The sequence below is a fragment of the Alexandromys fortis genome, unplaced genomic scaffold, assembly GCF_014885135.2.
Source record: "Alexandromys fortis isolate MF-2015 unplaced genomic scaffold, M_Fortis_MF-2015_v1.1 scaffold_174, whole genome shotgun sequence".
Lineage (NCBI taxonomy): Eukaryota > Metazoa > Chordata > Mammalia > Rodentia > Cricetidae > Alexandromys > Alexandromys fortis.
The window spans coordinates 3,062,796-3,079,453 of NW_026068063.1; the positions used below are offsets into that span (position 1 = coordinate 3,062,796).

Consider the following 16,658-nt stretch of genomic DNA (forward strand, 5'->3'; position numbering starts at 1 on the left):
ACTTCATTTTATAAACCATCTTTTGTTACAGATAGTTCCTTACTTCTCGGGGGAACCCGCCAGTACCCAGTGCTCAGCTCTCTACAGAGTCCCAGTGCAAAACCCATCCACCCTGTCCTAGGCTCCAGGAAGACAGGACATTACATGAGCAGCTCATGCCTCTGGAGACCTAGGACCCCAGGGTGGTGAGTGGACAGGGCAGGAATGCAAGGGGAGGCTTCCATTCTGCCCTTCCAACACCAAGGGTCTCTGCGGGCCTTTGGCAGCTGCCAGGATCCTACTAGAGGTTCCAAACAGACATGCAGACCATGCAGACATGCCTTTCTGGAACCAGCACTTGATTTCCTTTTATTAAATTTTTCACATCCATGCTGAGAAGCCCCTGGGTAATAATAGCATCTGTGGCGCTGAGCTGCCGCCACACCCCAGCTTTCTCTCAGGGCCTAGGAGGAGAGGGGGAGGAGGGACTTACTGGCCTCTTCTGTCAGAGCCCCTACCCTAGTCACTCCACTTGCTCATCAGGGTGAGGCTTGGTAACTTTGAGAGAAGTCACTACTAAGCATACACCGTATGCTGGGTCCCAGACCACAATCCTCGTGACGTCACTAAGATGGTCCCTGCACTCTTGTTTTCTGGATGGAAAGGCCACACAACTGATCCAAGATGTAGAGTTTTAGCAGTCAGAATCTGGACCAGCCTGGCTTTTGGGATCCTTTTCTCCTTCCACTCATAGGGTTATGAGGGTGACAAGCAGGGACTAGGGGAAAGGCACTCTCTTGACGATGGGGGGCGGGGGTGGGGTATCTCATCCTGTATCCAGGATCTAGGGGAGGGATTTCTGCAGAGAGAGTGTGGCTCACTAGTGTTTTTCCTCACTAAGGTCAGTGAAAAACAAAGTCCAGTGCTGCAGGGAACAGAGATCCAGCTGGGTCAAGCTCTGGGACCTACTCGCCTCATGCCCCACAGGCCTGGTGCAATCTGAGGACCAGAGCACCAAGACAGCTGTGGGGAGGGCAAAGGTCACAGAGAGAGTGACAGAGACGCCCCCAGCCATGGCAACCGCTCTGATATGAATGTGTCCCTGAAGGTTTAAGTGCTGGAAACACGGTGCCCAGTACTGCTGGGTTTGGGGTCTTCCAGCAGAGTGGGGGCCTCACTGCAGGATCTGGTTCCTTCTAAAAGGATGTGAGGCCCATCTGCTTTCCCTTCTTTTGCCTCCTGTTAAGAGATGAAACAGTAGGAAGCCCTTTTCAAGATGCTAGCCCTCAACCTTGGATGTCCCAGCTTCCAGAACCAAAAGCCAATACTTTTCTACTCATTATAAATGACCCATGAGCTGGGGGATATAGCCCAGCTGATAGGCTGCTTGCCTCGCACGCATGAAGCCTTGGGTTCGATTCTTAGCAATCCATAGCACCAGCAGTGGGGGATTATGCCTAGAAGCCCGGAACTCAGGGCTTAGGAGTTCAAGTTTAAAAAATCATTTAGATTTATTTATTCTATCTTTATGTCTATGAGTGCTTTATTTGCATGTATGCATGTGCACCGAGTATGTGCCTGGTGCCTGCAGAGGTCAGAAGAGGGCACTGGCTCTCCTGGATCTGAGGTTACAAGGTTGTGAATCCATGTGAATGCTTGGAACAGAACCTGGTTGCATGCAAAGAGCAAGTGCTTTTGACTGCTGAGCCATGTCTCCAGCCCCTCATTGAGATAAGATGTCTGAGGTCAGCTTGGACCACATGTGACCTTGTCTCAAAAATTAAAAGATTCAATCTTAGGTATTCTGTTACAGTTGCAAAACCAGATCAAAACAGTTGCCAATTCTCTGAGAGATGAATGCAGCTAGTGACACCCAGGTAGAACAGTAAGTGACAACGAGAAAGTTCCATTAACAAACCAGAACTCTGGTTGGCGCTGTCTAGAAAGACACCTTGCAATACCCTGAGAGGCAGCCAGCAGCACCCCAAGGAAAAGCTAGTAACACCCCCAAAAGGATGTCAAGGACATCTGAACAGACCAACCAGGAAACATCTCAAGAGACAGCCAATGATCTCCCCGGATTCCCGGCAAAAATGTCAGTGATACCCGGAGTTCCTGGGGACAAGCCACCAAGAACTGCAGAAGAAACTGGATTCCCACAGCACAAGTGGACAGAACCAACCCCGGGAAGCTTAAAGAGCTCTTATTCCCTGTCAATCTAAGGATGAGGTCCACAGGCTCCCTGAGGAGGGTGGCACAGCAGGGTGTTAGAGAAGGACCAGTGTTGCATTCTCAAAACCGGACTCTAACAGGCAGTTAGAGCTGGCTGAACTGATTCTGACCAGACCGGAGGAAATCATCTTACCCCAAAGGCCAGCACCATTAGACCTGCTTGGATGCCCTGCCAGGATGAAAGCAATGAGATCTCCACAGCTCCTTCCCCGTGGCCCACTTCTCTCACTTCCCATCCCTGCTCATCAGACACGTGGCATTTCCTGTCCATCTGGCTTCCTGAGCTGCCTCTCTTACTCCTCTGTGGGTGGTCTGTACCTCTAGTTCTTAAAGTGTGGCCCTTAAGCCAACAGCATCAGAGGCTGGGAGTTTGCAGACATCTTGAGAGAGCCAGTCAAGCCCCACCCCAGCTGCATAGAATCAGAACCTTTCCTTTAGCAAGAAGCCCAGGAAGCTGCTGAACATCTGAACATTCTAGCGGCCCATTCCAATCACTGCCCCACCTCCAGCCCCAACCCCTGGCTCATAAGCTCACAGAGTCCCGTTCACTCTCCACTACACCCTCTCAGAATGAGCTGGAGACCCTGTGCTCAGCAGGGTGTGGGAAGGAGACAGTATTTCTAAGTATCAGGGGAACAGATAATAGTTGAGGACATTGTAATGGGTCACTTTGTGGGTGGAGCTCCAGGAAGCAGAAGTTAGTGCAGGCAGGGTGGTCCTTGGGGGCTTGGTGCCATCCCTGGCCCAGATGAGTCAAGCTTCCCAGCTGAGGATCTGTCGCCAGGAGGTGCCCACTGTGGACAGATCTCTGCACCTGCTGCCTCCATGCCCTCACAGGTGCCACTTCTCAGGCAACCTTCCGAGGTTCCGATGGTGGTTTGGAGGAGAATGGCTCCTAAAAGCTCTTATGTTTGACTATTTGGTCTCCAGCTGGTGGAACTGTTTGGGAAGGATTAGGAGGTGTGGCCTTGTTAGAGGAAGTGTGTCACTGGGGGTGGGCTTTAAGGTTTCAAAAGCCCACACTGTTCTTAGTTCTGTCTGCTCCATGGTTGTGCTTCAAGATCTAAGTTATTGCTCCTGCTATGCCTGGCTCTTTGCCGTCATTCTCCCAGCTGTGATGGCCATGAACCCTCTGGAACTGTGAGTCCAGATTAAAGGACTCACTGATACTTTTGTAAATTGCCTCACTTTTGTTACAACAGAAAAGTAACTAAGACAGACCCTTTATTTGCACCCCACCCCCCACCCTTGTACTTGATCTGGGCTAATCCTAGGCTCAGAGCTGAGCAACCTGCTGCTCATTCAGCTAGACACCTGCCTCTTCGTAAATCTGAGCGGGCAGAGAGCCTTGGAGGCTAGGGGCTGGCAGTGGAGATGGCGTTTCCATGAAAGGAACTGGTAACTACGGGCAGACATGCACCAGGCCAGCAGGGGTGGCCGGGGAAGGGCAGTAGAGGCAGATGGAAGAGAACCAGGCAGGGGTGGGTCACTGCATGGTATATGTGGGTCTCAGTCCTGACAAAGCAGGACCCATGGTACCTGGGGTTTTGCCAATGATGTCACTTTCTCTCAGTTACATTGCTATCTATTCTGACTTCCTAGTAGAGGACTCAGGCATGGTGGGAGGATGAATCTTCTTTCTTTGCCAAGGTTCAAGCTGATACCCTCTCCCTCCCACACAGCACACACATGTTTGCATGTCTCACATACATGTGATCAGGAATATGCACATACATGCATACTGCAGACACATGTGAAAATGCCTATTCCCAGGTTGTCCCTGGGCAGCTTGACCTTATAGGTTCTGGCTGGGCTTCTGGAACCTGTGTGTGAACTAGTGCTCTAGGTGAGATTAAGCAGGTCTGGAAATCTCAAGAAGAGATGGAGGCTCTCCAAGTTCCTTTCTAACTCAGACTTTCAGATGATGGAATTCCCAGAATCCTCTGGACCAGTCTGTCTTCCTGCAGCACAGGGACCTGGCAGCCTGACCACACAGATGGGGTAAGGGTGACTGTAGGTAGAGGCAGTGACAGAGGAACGCACACATCCATGCACCTTCCAAGTCTGTAAAAACCAAAGACTGAGACTAAAGACTAGCCCACTAAGTTACGGCACATCTGGAGAGCGGATTTCATGCAAATATAAAGAGAACGAAGATGCTTGCTCTAAACTGACTTGGAACAATCTCTGGAATAGATGGCTACAGGAGGAAGCAAGCGTCAAGTAGTTTGTTTAACGGGTGAAGTTTGGGTAAAGCCAAAAACATTATGCAGAGACACTGACTCGTACATACAGAACACGTGAGAAACTGGCTACAGATAGTGATGGGAGGGGGCTCTTCTTGCTGTATTCCCATCTGTACCTTTTAAATTTTGCATTCCATGTAAGCAACAGCTGTTCAAAACCATTGAAGCTTTGCAAAGCATCTCTGGGGCTTTTTCAAAGTGCATCATCGCCCCACTTCCAGCCTTGGTTCTGAAAAGGTCCCACAGCTGGACCTTGATGTCACTGTTTGGTGTGATCCAGCTACTGTCTGGTTTGACTGCACCCCAGCCTTGTCCCACATCCAGTGAAAGCAGCCAAAGATGAATGAGAGAGGGAAGGAGGAGAGAAGGAGAGAGGGGTAGGGATGGGGGAAGGAAGGAGGGAGGCAAGAAGGAAGGGAAGAGGAGGGAGGGAGGGAAGGAGGTAGGGAGGGAGAAAAAGGGAGGGAGGGAAGGAAGGGAGGTAGGGAAGGGAGGGAGGGGGGAGGGAGGAAAAGGGACCAGGACTGAATTCACTGTCCTTGGCATGTCCAGTGGCTCCCCACCAGCTTCCCTATGGCAGAGTCTCAGTACCAGCTTCTGAAAAGTTCCCAGGCCCCAACTGGCCATGTGGCAGGCACCCAGCTTGTACTGGTGGCCCTGGCCTGCTCCCTCAGTATGGCAGCCTATTCTCACCTCTTCGTTGAGAATCTCCTGGCACTCGGAGTAATTCACACGGGCTGCCCAGCTGCCGTTGGCCAGGCACTCCCGGTAGCCATTGTCTGGGAAAAGAAGAAAACCATGACAGAAGAGACATCTGTCTGTCCACACATCTGAGCTACCACAGGGCCTGCTGCCTGGGAAGGCAGAATAAAACTGGGGGAAGGGCTTCCTGATTGTCCCATGTCCCACCTCTTTCCACCTCCTGTACCACAAAAGTACTGTTCCCTACAAGCTGCCCACAGGACGTTGGCTCTGTTAGCCCAAACTGGCATTATCATGGGCTTCCCTCACCCCTCACCCGGAGGCCTATGTCCCCATAAATGCTTTCCAGTGGTAAATTTCCTGGTTGCTATTCTTCTAAGATGTTCCCATTTGGGGTCCTGCATGACAACAGAGAATGCAGATCCTGCGACCTGAGATACACGGACGTGGTGGTGTACGTACGCCTTAAATCTTGGCACTCAGGAGACAGCAGCAGGCAGATCTCTGCAAGTTCGAGGTTAGCCTGGTCTACATAGTGAGTTCCGGGCCAGCCAGGGATACACAGAGAGACTGGCTTTAATAAAGTTTCGTGGCCGGGGAGATCTGGTGGATGATACCTAGTGACTGCTCACACGGGCGGTTTAAATGTTGGGGTTCCTTGGGTTGATCTCTCTGTGTGCCGTTCACATATTAGGGTGTTTCACACGGGTCACACTTACAGAAGGTCCCAATAGTACCATTTCTCCACAGCATGCCTTATGCTGGAGACTCTACAGGGAGGCCTTTTTGGCAGAATAGGACAGATGGCAGAAGGTGGGGGCTCCTGTGTCACTGTCAGACTGGGCTGTAGCTAGAAGTCCACCTCCTAAGGAGGCTTGGGGGGGGCAGTTAGGGCTTCTCTACTTAGCTTTAGAGCCTTAGGAGACAGGATTGCCCGAAGAGCCCCTTTTATCCATTTCCTGGATAGTGCCTTGGGTAGCAGAGCTAGGAAATCCACTAGGGATGGAGATCAAGGAGTCCACACTCTCCTCCCCTCCTGTGATGTCTCCTACCTCATCTGCATTCTCTCTCGCATCAGCATGGTCATCCATGTGCCCTTGTATTTCTAGCTGTCACTCTAGGCAGCACTGGTCATAGAAGAAACTGAGCTCTGAGTCATTTCCACTGGTGTCTCTCTTGGCTAGAGTCCACTCTGTGGCTCCAACTGACCCACAGGCTGGAGGAGGGCTGGGGAAGCTGCCAGAGCCCCAGTCCCTGGGCTTGAAGCCCTTACAGGGGGCCAAAGGCATAACTCGGCTGTGGCTGAGCAGCCGGAGTGCCTCTCGGTCCCTCCATTCATCTCCAAAGGTGGAGATGCTTCAGATGACCTCTGATGACCATCAGCCTAGGAGCTAGCTGCCTCTATTGGCAGCATCAGGACCAGAGATGCAGAATGAGGGATCAGGGGAATTGATGCTGCCTCAACAGAGGGAGCTGGTTTGACCTTCAAGCTGAAAGGCTGTGGCCTCCTCTCTAACCTCAAAAGCTGCTCTAGCTGCAGCGACCTGATGGGGGAAATTATCTTTATGGATTTTCCCAGCTCTGTTTGGTCTCACCGTGAACAGATCTGAGTCCTAGGAAAAGCTATGATCTGCACCGAGTTGGAAATGAGGCCACAGGCTCTTTAATGGTGTTAAATAAGAGCTGATCCCCAAGGGGCTCATGGTGAGGATGCTCTGGGATATCTGTGGGGACAGGAAGCCAAGAACAAGGGGACTAACTACAGCATCAACCAGAGGCTGCTTGGAATGTCAGCTGGGGAGATCATAAAGCAGAGAGAGGCGGCCCAAAGGAGGTTTCAGAGCAGGGTCCTAGAGTTACAGAGTCTGGGTTCAAAGGCTGTCACCACTCTTCAACAAGCTGTGTGACCTTGGGTGAGTCATTTGATGGCTCAGCTTCCCTATCTTGAGACAGAGCCATCTTGAAGATACTCTGGTCTCTTTGGGTTAGTATTTTTAGTTAGCAGTTGGAAGCATACTGGACATATGGTGTCCGTCCTGTGTTTATTATTGTTGTCTCTGAGTTGTATTTATATAACCTTACATAATAGAACGTATCACTTGTCTCTATCCAAGGAGGTGCAGGTGGTGATTTTATAAGAATCATCTTTGTTCAACAGCTTCCCTTGCCCACCCCCGTCTAGCATAGGGTGCCTGGAGCCCATTCCCAGGCTGGACCATTGGAAGCAGCAGGCTTTGACCTAGAGGGACCAACTGACCCCGAAGGAAAACAAGCCTCACACACAGGGGCTTGTTGCCAGGGAGGAGCCAACTTCCTCGTCTAATTGCTGAGCCGAGCAGTCCTCTTAGAGGATCATGGGAAAATGGATATTTTTGGAAATGTTTCCCATCCTTTTGAAGATCTGATGCCGCAGGAGGGAGGACTGTAGGGAGCAGCTTGGAAGTCCTGGCAACACCTCATCAGTAAATGAGTTAATTAGAAACTAATGATTGGGAGCAGCTCTGCCCCCTCCTGATGCCACCGTGGTAGCATTCCCAAAGTCTGGCACAAGCGGCCCCTGCACGGGGAGTCTGGCAGCCCATGCTAGGAAACCAACATCTCAACTTTCTCTTTGGAGCTATTGGGTGAGCAAGGGAACCCAGAGGATACCTCACCCCACCCCCATCCATCCTGTAGGTAGAGAACAAAGTCCTAGAGAGGGCCTGAAGCCAAGGGCTCTTGAACTATGGACAAACAGATGGATATAGAGCGCAGGGTGCCTGGCTTCTACTCAAGGCAGGGCCCATGTATACCATAGCACTAAAGCCTAACAGCGCTTCCTGGGACATGTCCAGGAAACTTTGGTAATCCAAGTTGAGGATACCCGTGGAGAATGGCTGGGGCTGGCTTCAAAAGTGGGCAGGGTTGTAACCACAGACAGCCTGAAAGCCTTCACTCGGGAATACAGGCAGTGGGTGGGGCACAGCAAGGAAAGGCTACGAGGTGGGTGTGACCAGAGTGTCTGAGACTGCGCAGCAGGCAGGTAGGGAGCTGAGTGTTTTGGAGGTGACCAAACAGGCTCTGGTGCTGCTGCAAAGAGACAGACCCCCTCGGGAGCTTGGGTGTGCCAGCCCACGCTGCCACTGTCCTGGGATAAGATGTGGCGTGTATGCAGAGCAGCGTGCAGGCTCTGGACTACTGAGTTCAGCCTCCACCTTCAGGGTCTGTGACCCTCATTAGGTTATCAACCAAACTGTTCCTCAGTTTCCTCTTTACAAAAACCGCGCCCAACTATATCGGAAGCTAGCTAACGGTGCACCACTAAGTCTCCTCTTCTTACCTGAGCTCTCCTCCTAGCCCATTCTAGTACTTTTTCTCTTGACCTTCCCACAGTCATCTTGGCAAGCCCTTCTGGCTGTATTTCTAATCTTAACCCCTTCACCCACTTAGTAAAGGAGGGAGAGGCAGGAGAGGTTAGGGACTTCTGAGCAGGAAGAGGTCCTCAACCCTCTAATCCCTACACAAGAAAGCCAGAGGGTCACAAGAAGGGAGGAAGCACTGATGTCACCCACTGAGTCTTGACATGGGTCACCTGGTATCTGGGCACTTTTTGGAGCTTGGGGATCACCCAGCACACCTCCAGGATTCACACAGGGGCTTCCAGCCCCGGGGACCCAGAACCCAAGCTCCTTTGTGTAGCCCAGTGCCCCCGGCCTCCATCTGTTTTTCCCTTGATAGCAGGGACCTGAGTCATTGGCAGGAGAAAACAAATTAATTCTGAGGGTGGCAGATGCTCTAGCAAGGAGCTGCAAAGCCCAGCATGAAGGCTGGGCCTCTGGGGAGCAAGGTGTTTACATGGGGATCCAGTATCCAGTGCTTAGTCTGTGTGTGGGTCAGTCTTTCCCCACCCCCATTACACCTGTGGGCCTGGGATGCTGGGGTACCAATCACTCTCTATCATGGATGTGGTATTCTAGGTATCCGGTCTTCCCAGAACTTCCCTGCCCTTGCCTTATTAGCAAAGTCAGGACTATCAGGACCATTAAGACCTATCTTGGGAGTGGCTGAGGCCCAATGGGACTAACCAGAAGGCTTGTCAACTACAAGAAGAAAGTGTCAGGTAGACCAGTGCATTGCAGCTTCACCCCTGCCAGCTGGTGACTTGGCCAAGTTACCTAACTTTTTCAGTCCCAAGGCCTCAGCGGTCAGATGCTGGATGTTAACTCTGCAAGAATCCGCAGGAGCCCGCAGAGAGCAGAGCCGGTCCTAGGGGTGCTGCCCCTGTCGGATTATTTCTCCCACGTGCAAACTGCTCCACAGCCCCCAGCAGCCCACCCTCTTCCTTTCCTTCCTTACTTGTCGTGTTGTAGCGGACACCGTAGAAAAAGGCAGGGCACGGCCGAACCACCAGCTGCCCTGCAGGGCTCCTGGGCCAGCAGGTGCCAATGAGGTCCACGGAGGCATTGCAATGCAGGCCTGGGCACAGAGACAACAGGTGAGAGAGTGAGGCCCTACCAAGGCCCCAGGCAGACAGAAGTCCCTGTAGAGCTCAGCCCCACTACAGACAGGAAAGGCAACGCCCCAGGGCAGACTTGAGTTCAGCCTATAGAATAAGGTGGATTTGTTGCCACAGCACTAGGGAGACCGTGGGTTCCAGAGCAGAACAACGAGTCCAAGCCCTGTCTGGTTTCAGCTGGGCTCCGTTGGTGAGGATGCTTCCTTCACAGGGTCTCACACATTCACCCAGCTCTGGGGCAGTTATATGCACTGTCAGGGGTCCAGGGAAGGAAGTGCCCAGCACACCTTCTGCCGAAATGCCTCTTTCCCTCCTTTAACAGTTCCCAGATCCGTTTCTGCTAAGACCAGAGGCGGGGAAAGACCAAAACGCCCTAGCTGCAGCTAGCACCCGCTGATGTCAGGGCTCATTCTATATCAGTGAGGTTCCACCCAGAGGAGGCTCCAGCTGGGAACACCACCTCTAAGGTCTCCCATTTTAAAGATCCTAATTGGAGCTCTAACTCTGCCCACATTTGTCCAGTGATTTGGGGACCCACACGACGGTGGGTGATACAGAACGGCAAATGTCTCTGGGGTTTTCCTTTAGATGACCTAAAATCTACTCTGGTTGTATGGGAGTTCAAGGCCAGGCTGATCTACAAGAGCTAGTTTCAGGGCAGGTAGGGCTGTTACACAGAGAATCCCAGTCTCAAAAAACAAAACAAAACAAAAAACAAATAAAAGAAGATAAGGGACACTGAAGGCTGGAGAACGCACAGGGGTCAACATCAAGAGGCTACCAAGGGCCGGAGTGGATTTTGAGCCCTGGGCTTCTGAGGCCAGCCCAGGCGCCTTTACCACCCCACAGAGGCCCGCGGACGGCAGCTGCCTTTGGCAGCATCTGCGCCATGTTTTTCGTAGCTCACGCTTGTCCCTGACACTCACAGAAAGCTGCTGAAGTGACATCGGGGATATAGTGACCTTTATACTAAAAGCCCAGAAAATCCTGGAGGATGAAAAGTCTGTGATTGCGAGATTGGAGAAGAGAGGTGGAATGAACTGGGGTAGGCAGCAAAGAAAGGCACCAGACTCTTTGCAGCACCCGGTCCTATGGGCAGGACAGTGTGGGAGAGGGCGGGGCCTAGGGGGGCCAATCAGGAGCAGCAGCTGGGCTTTATCCTTTCACTTAACTGCTGAACTAGCAGTAGGGTTTCCATTCACATCTAAAAACTCCAGGGTGGGGTTGGTGCTGAAAAGATTCAGGAAAGAAACACGGGGACCCAGGTATGGAGGGCCGGGATCAGGGAGCTTGTCAGAGCCTCTTGACCTCCAGTCCCGAGACTGTCTCTCTGGGGCCATGTGCTGTCCAGTAACATCTTAACTAATGTTTGCAGCTCACCCTGTGACCCCACGTCTGGGAAAGAGAGCAGGGTCCCTGGGGATCCGGCAGACAGGCAGGGTCTCTGAAGACGACCAATAAGATGCGGTGGTAGCACACACCTTTAGTCCCAGCACTCGGGAGGCAGAGGCAGGAGGATCTCTGTGAGTTTGAGGCCAGCCTGGTCTGCTGAGTGAGTTCCAGGACAGCGAGAGCTGTTACACAGAGAAACCCTAACTCAAGGAACAAAACAAAACAAACAAACAAACAAACAAAAAAAAAACGAAACAGAGAATAAAACAGATGTCCTGCCCCAAAGGTGATTGCATCTAGACAGGATGATGGAGCAAGCACGTGCTACACAGTAAGAGATACTACAAACAATGTATGGAGATAAAGATGGACTGGGTGCTCTTTTAATCTGGTATTTCTCTAAAACACTGAGTTTAATTACGGACTTGAAAGGAGGGAGGGAGTCATGGACATACATGGAGAAGAGGGAGCCGCCCATACAAAGGTCCTGAGGCAGGTGTTTGCTGAGGTCTCTGGGGCTGACATTCCTGCCACTGTGTCTCTCAGATAACAGATAAGGTCTCTTTGAAGGGTGGCCCAGTTTCTGCTCGGGCACAGTTGGGCACTGGTTTCTTCTGTCAAGTTGGCTACAAGCTTAGTGTTCAAATGTGCTCAGAGGACCCTTTCACTGCAGGTAATGCCAGAAGGAAACCAGAGCCATGTTCTTGTCCCAGTTAGGAGGGGTCTCCCATCACATGCTTCTGGGTGAACCATAAGGGGTGTGAGCACTGGGTAGCCCCCTTTTCAGGAAGGAAGGCCATCTACCCGTATGGTTTGAGGCTGGGGCCGTGACTCCTCGGAGGCTGCCTAGGGAGCAGCCAGGTGCCCTGGGGCCACCTTGGAGGTGGACACTCCTGCCAGCGGGAGGCGAGTATCCTGGAGTGAAAGGGTAGTTGCTCTGTTTGGGTGACAGGGTACGGAGAGAGGCAAGGGGCGGGCAGACAGGCTTCGAATCCGGGCTAAGCTGCCTCTTTAGCAGGGCAAAGAAGGGTGTCTCTGTAGAGAGTGGGCCACACCAGAAGAGTAGATAGGAGACCGTGAACCTTTGTCTTGTGTCTCTGAAGACTCTTGAGTTTTGCACTCAATACCTAGTAGAAGTCCAGGTACATAGCAGGTGCTGAAGAAACTGCAGGGCCATATACAAGCTCAGTATATACAGGGGAAACTTCAGGGGTGGCACTGTGCCTCCATGTGACACTTTGTCTCCGAGTAACTGAGGACACCGAGCCCTGGGTATGACAGATCTCTTAAGTGACCACATAATGTACTAAATCTGAAGTCAGGCCCAGTGGACTCAACTCCCGTGGCCAGGGCTTGGCAACTGTGTGTGTTCAGTGAAGTAACTCAACCTCTCTGAGCCTAAGGTTCCTTTTCTTAAGAGCCAGGAACAGAGATCCTTGCTGACTCGGTTGTGATGGCTAAGTGAGACGGTTAGCATTGTGCCCAACACAAAGCGGACATTCACACGTATTGACTCTTACTATTGCTGTTTGTCCCTTAAGGACAGCGATGGGAGCGGGCGACCCCAGGTCCTACTGCGCTCCGACTCCACTTGCCTAGAGTCAGTAATTCTATTAGTTTCTGGCACGGTCAGACTCATGCCATGATTTTATAAATCGCCAAGTCTGTAATCTGTCACATGATGGGGGCCTTGGCCATGGGAACCTAGCCCCTTCTTACTCCTGGCACGAGGCATGTACAAGGCCCCCAAAGGTCCCAGCACTGTGCCAGCCACTCTGGCCAGACGCCCATCCATCTGTCCCGGGCCCTCACCCCACCCTCACCATCTGTCTCTGCCAATGCCCATCAGATGACAAATGGCCATAGCGGAGGAGGCCGTTGTGGAGGGTGATGGATCGCATCCCATGAAGCCAGGCAGGCTGGGACGGGGGCGGGGCATCCAGTACAAATCACGAGACCCGCTGCCTGGCTGCTTCCAAGGACAGGTGACACCTGTGTGGCCCCAGGGTGTCACTTCTCTTGAGCACAAGCAAGTTAATGGGGCCTGACGTGGCCTGGGGTGGAGAGGAGGGCTGGGACCTTTCTTCCAGGCATCCTCCCTCCCTGTGCTTGGCTGCAACTGCTCAGGCTGAGAACAATACACTTCCTGCTCAGTTCAGCCAGTGGGTAGTCCAGTGCTGGGCTGGCCAGTGCCTCTTAACCCTGGTGAGTCCTTCTGCCAACTTCCCCACTGGCATTCAATCATTGACTGTTCTATCTCAAGGCTCATTTTTAAAAAACCCCACCTTCAGGAAGGCTTCTTGGATTTGCCCTACCCGTGTCCCAGCCTCCCTGACACCTCCATTGTGGGATGCAAGCATTTGGTAGGGTGTACTCTCTCTTCCTCCTAAGTATGCAGTAAGTACTTTTAAAAAGCCACCCACGGTTATGCCCAGTAGGTGTCTGCATTCTCCACTTGTGAAACAGATCCACAAAACTCAGTACATTTAACTTCATGATTCCACCCCCCACGAAGTCCAGGGCATAGTCTTCCTGTGGGTACCAGTCTTTAGCCCCCACAGTTGGGGTGCAAGCCAATCCAGCTTGGAGTCAGTACAGGACCCAGTTGGTCGCCGTGGGCCCAGCACTCCTCCCTTCTTCCACCACCTCTGTGCGGGGACAGCAGGCCACGTGGCCACTGCTCTCAGTTACACAAATCTCTCTCGCCAGGCTCAGTTGTAGGAATGAACTCCTCTTGCCTCCTTGACCTTCCTGAGTCCATCTCTCCACTGGCTGCTCTCAGCACTGGGAACCTGGGTGAGACTAGGAGCTCTCAGCTCCTCTGGTGACACACACGGGATCTGCGGCACAGGAGGTGTTGACGGCTGATTCAAGAAGGCAAAGATGCATCTTTACCGCATCTTGCCTGGCAACTGCCATCCCTGGGGCCATGTCCAGAGTGAGTGGAGGCTTGGCCTTGGGATCCAGCAGACCTAGATTTGGGACCAGACCCTGCTAGTACTGACTGTGACACCCTGGGAAACCTACGAAACTCTTTCATGCCTCAGTTTCCTCATATGAACAGAGATCAGGCTTTTAGTTCATGAAGGATAAAATACCTACTCAGAAGCCGTTAGTCAATGGGTAAGCTATAGGTCTTGGCGAATTTGCATTCATCTAGCATTTTCTATTGGGGAAGAATTGAGCATCGTGAAGGAGCCAGATTGCCTTTGCAATCCAGGGTCCAGCACTTAGCGTTTCTCTGTGCCTTGGTCACCTTAGGTGTCCGATGGGGACAGCATCTCAAATCCCTAATGCTAGCAGCATGTAGCCGTACACTTCAGCATGTTTACCAACAGCAGCAACCTCTGTCCTTCTGCCACTATCCCCAGCAGTGAGGCCGGGAGGGCCTTCCCCTGTTGCCCATGGGAGGGTGACCATGTGGCACATTTGCTGAGTGTGTCTCCTGTATCTACAGTCGAGGTCACTGGCTAACCACAGGCCCTTCCCACACACTAACTCCAGTTCCAGATCTTTTTCCATACAGACCACTGCTCAGAGACCCAGGGAAGGAGATCGTGGGGGAACCTGGCATTCTGGGAGGTAAGGGGCAGGATGACTCACCAGAGACATTGCTGGCCAGGGACAGGCTCTCACAGCGCTGATCCTGTAGGGAGGTGGACACAGGGTTCAGCCCCAGGAGGAGAAGAGCCTGTGGGCATAAGGGGATGTAGGACACTGTTAGGGTCTGACCTAATGATCCTTGCCCCCTCCTTATCTGCCAAGCATTCTACCCTTGCCCAGTTTCCTGATCCCTCCCTGAATGTTTGAAATTATGTTGGGGGATGGAGGCTGGTCAGTGGGGAAGCACAAGCTACTTAGGCAAAGAGGATGTTTGTCTCTGGCTACTGGAGAAGGCCTCCTGCACTGCTCAGACCTTGAACATGTCTGCCTAGGCCCCTACAAATGCACGCACACACATTTGCACACAACCTTCCGCCTTCCCTTCCTCTGTGGCATTTCAGGCCTGTGGTTTTAATGAGCTCCTCCCGAGTCCTCTTCCCTGCCTGGCTTCCTGTCAGTCATTGCAAATTGTGTTTCATGCATCAAGCTCTTCAAGCCCTTCTGACGTGCTGTGATGTCTATGATGGCTTAATTCTCCCTGGGACCTGCGTGGATATGGCTACTGAAGGTGGGGAAACTGAGGCACTGAAGAAATGATTGTGTCTGGGAAGATGGGTCCTTGTTCCAGGGAAGGCCTTTGTCCTTTAACGCTGTTGAGGGCCCTGTGTTACTCTGACTCCAGGATTTCAGCCCTGCTGGGATAGGAGTGACATGGGCCCTAAGACCAGAAGGCTGTCTCTTCTTGAGTGGACGCCCCCAACAATGATGCTCCCTTTCTTGGGTTACCACCCTCTCTCTCTACAGGTTAGAGTCTGAACTGGTGGGCCGTGTGACCCCTCTGAGCCTCAGTGTCCTTGCTGTAAAGTAAGTGAGCCCTCCCTGTGTCTAAGAGCATATATTAGTCTCACGCTTGGCAACCAGGTTAATGAATGATGCTCTCTGTGCTTTGGGTCCACGATGGGTGGTCAATGAGGACGGTCAGACTGACTTGAACTCAGTGCTTCAACCGGGTGAGGGCTGGAGCTGTGTCTGTTGGAATTCCTTCTGCAAGGGAGTTCAGAAGCATGGGAGTGGGGGAGGGGCACTACAGCATGTTGTTCCTTCCTCTGCTGGGGCCCTGACCATGGTGAGCAAAGAATCCCCAGGTAGGATGGCAACCCTGGGAGTGTTCTCGACACAGCCACCCCACTCTGTTCTCCTGTTCCCTCTTTGGGGGCCCTAGGATCAAGAGCCACCACACATAGCTTGAGAAAAATGGAACCCTAGTTTATTTGACTGTGACTGGGCTAAGAGTGTGTGTGTGTGTGTGTGTGTGTGTGTGTGTGTGTGTGTGTGTGTGTGTCTATGTCTGCGTCCATCTGTCTGTCTCCCTTCAGAGGCCAGATTTCTATGTTCACCTGTTAGGAATGTGCCCTGTCTACTCCCATCCCAGCAATCCCCCAACCTCACCAGTACTCACTCCTTCCCCATTCTGTCATGTTGATGACAAAGGCAGGCTACTGCCTTCTTTCCCACCATGCATTTGAACTCCTGACCAGGGCCTGAACCCACCCTCATAAGCGCCACCTCTAATCCTGGTGACTTACACAGCCACATTGTACCCTTGATGTCTGTCCGAGTCCTTAGTGGGCTTTAATTCATTCCCCCGCCTCAAGCACCCTCCCTCCATCTTACCCCAGGGCTCTCTTTGCTCTTTCTGATACATGCTTCAGACTCCTCAGCGGACCTCAGTCCCACCATCCTGGGCAGGTACAGAAGCCACTCTGCCATCAGCCCTGGGGACCATGAACTACTCCTGGGCCTTGACAATGGTCAGGATAAGCCCTTTCATTGCTCTGGCCCTGAGCAATTTCCCATACTCTACTAATCAGTAATGAAGCTACACAGTCTCCAGAGGGTGGAGAAATATCATTAGCCCCGTTTTCCAAATGCAAAGGCAGAAGTGGAGAGAAGTCACAGGCTAGCGGGTGGCTCTTGTCCGCTAAGCAGAGAGCAGTGTCTTCATGACA

General features: G+C 52.3%; 2 protein-coding genes across 8 annotated transcripts in view; one reads left to right on the forward strand and one right to left on the reverse strand.

The window, feature by feature from the left end:
• The window catches only part of Nsf (N-ethylmaleimide sensitive factor, vesicle fusing ATPase), a 594,435-nt gene that overhangs the window by 251,494 nt on the left and 326,283 nt on the right, over positions 1–16,658 (forward strand). The window lies entirely within an intron of this gene.
• Positions 1–16,658, reverse strand: part of Crhr1 (corticotropin releasing hormone receptor 1) — a 42,804-nt gene that overhangs the window by 8,189 nt on the left and 17,957 nt on the right. For 2 of the 7 annotated variants that reach the window (XM_050120421.1, XM_050120426.1), the window contains exons 2-4: positions 14,650–14,737; positions 9,495–9,614; positions 5,151–5,236 (exon numbers count right to left, since the gene is read on the reverse strand). The exons of 1 other annotated variant lie outside the window; for it this stretch is intronic. In XM_050120421.1, coding sequence (XP_049976378.1) covers positions 5,151–5,236; positions 9,495–9,614; positions 14,650–14,737 — 294 coding nt within the window. The remainder of the gene's footprint in view (positions 1–5,150; positions 5,237–9,494; positions 9,615–14,649; positions 14,738–16,658) is intronic. 4 more of the 7 variants (XM_050120422.1, XM_050120424.1, XM_050120423.1 and 1 more) reach the window with 4 other exon arrangements.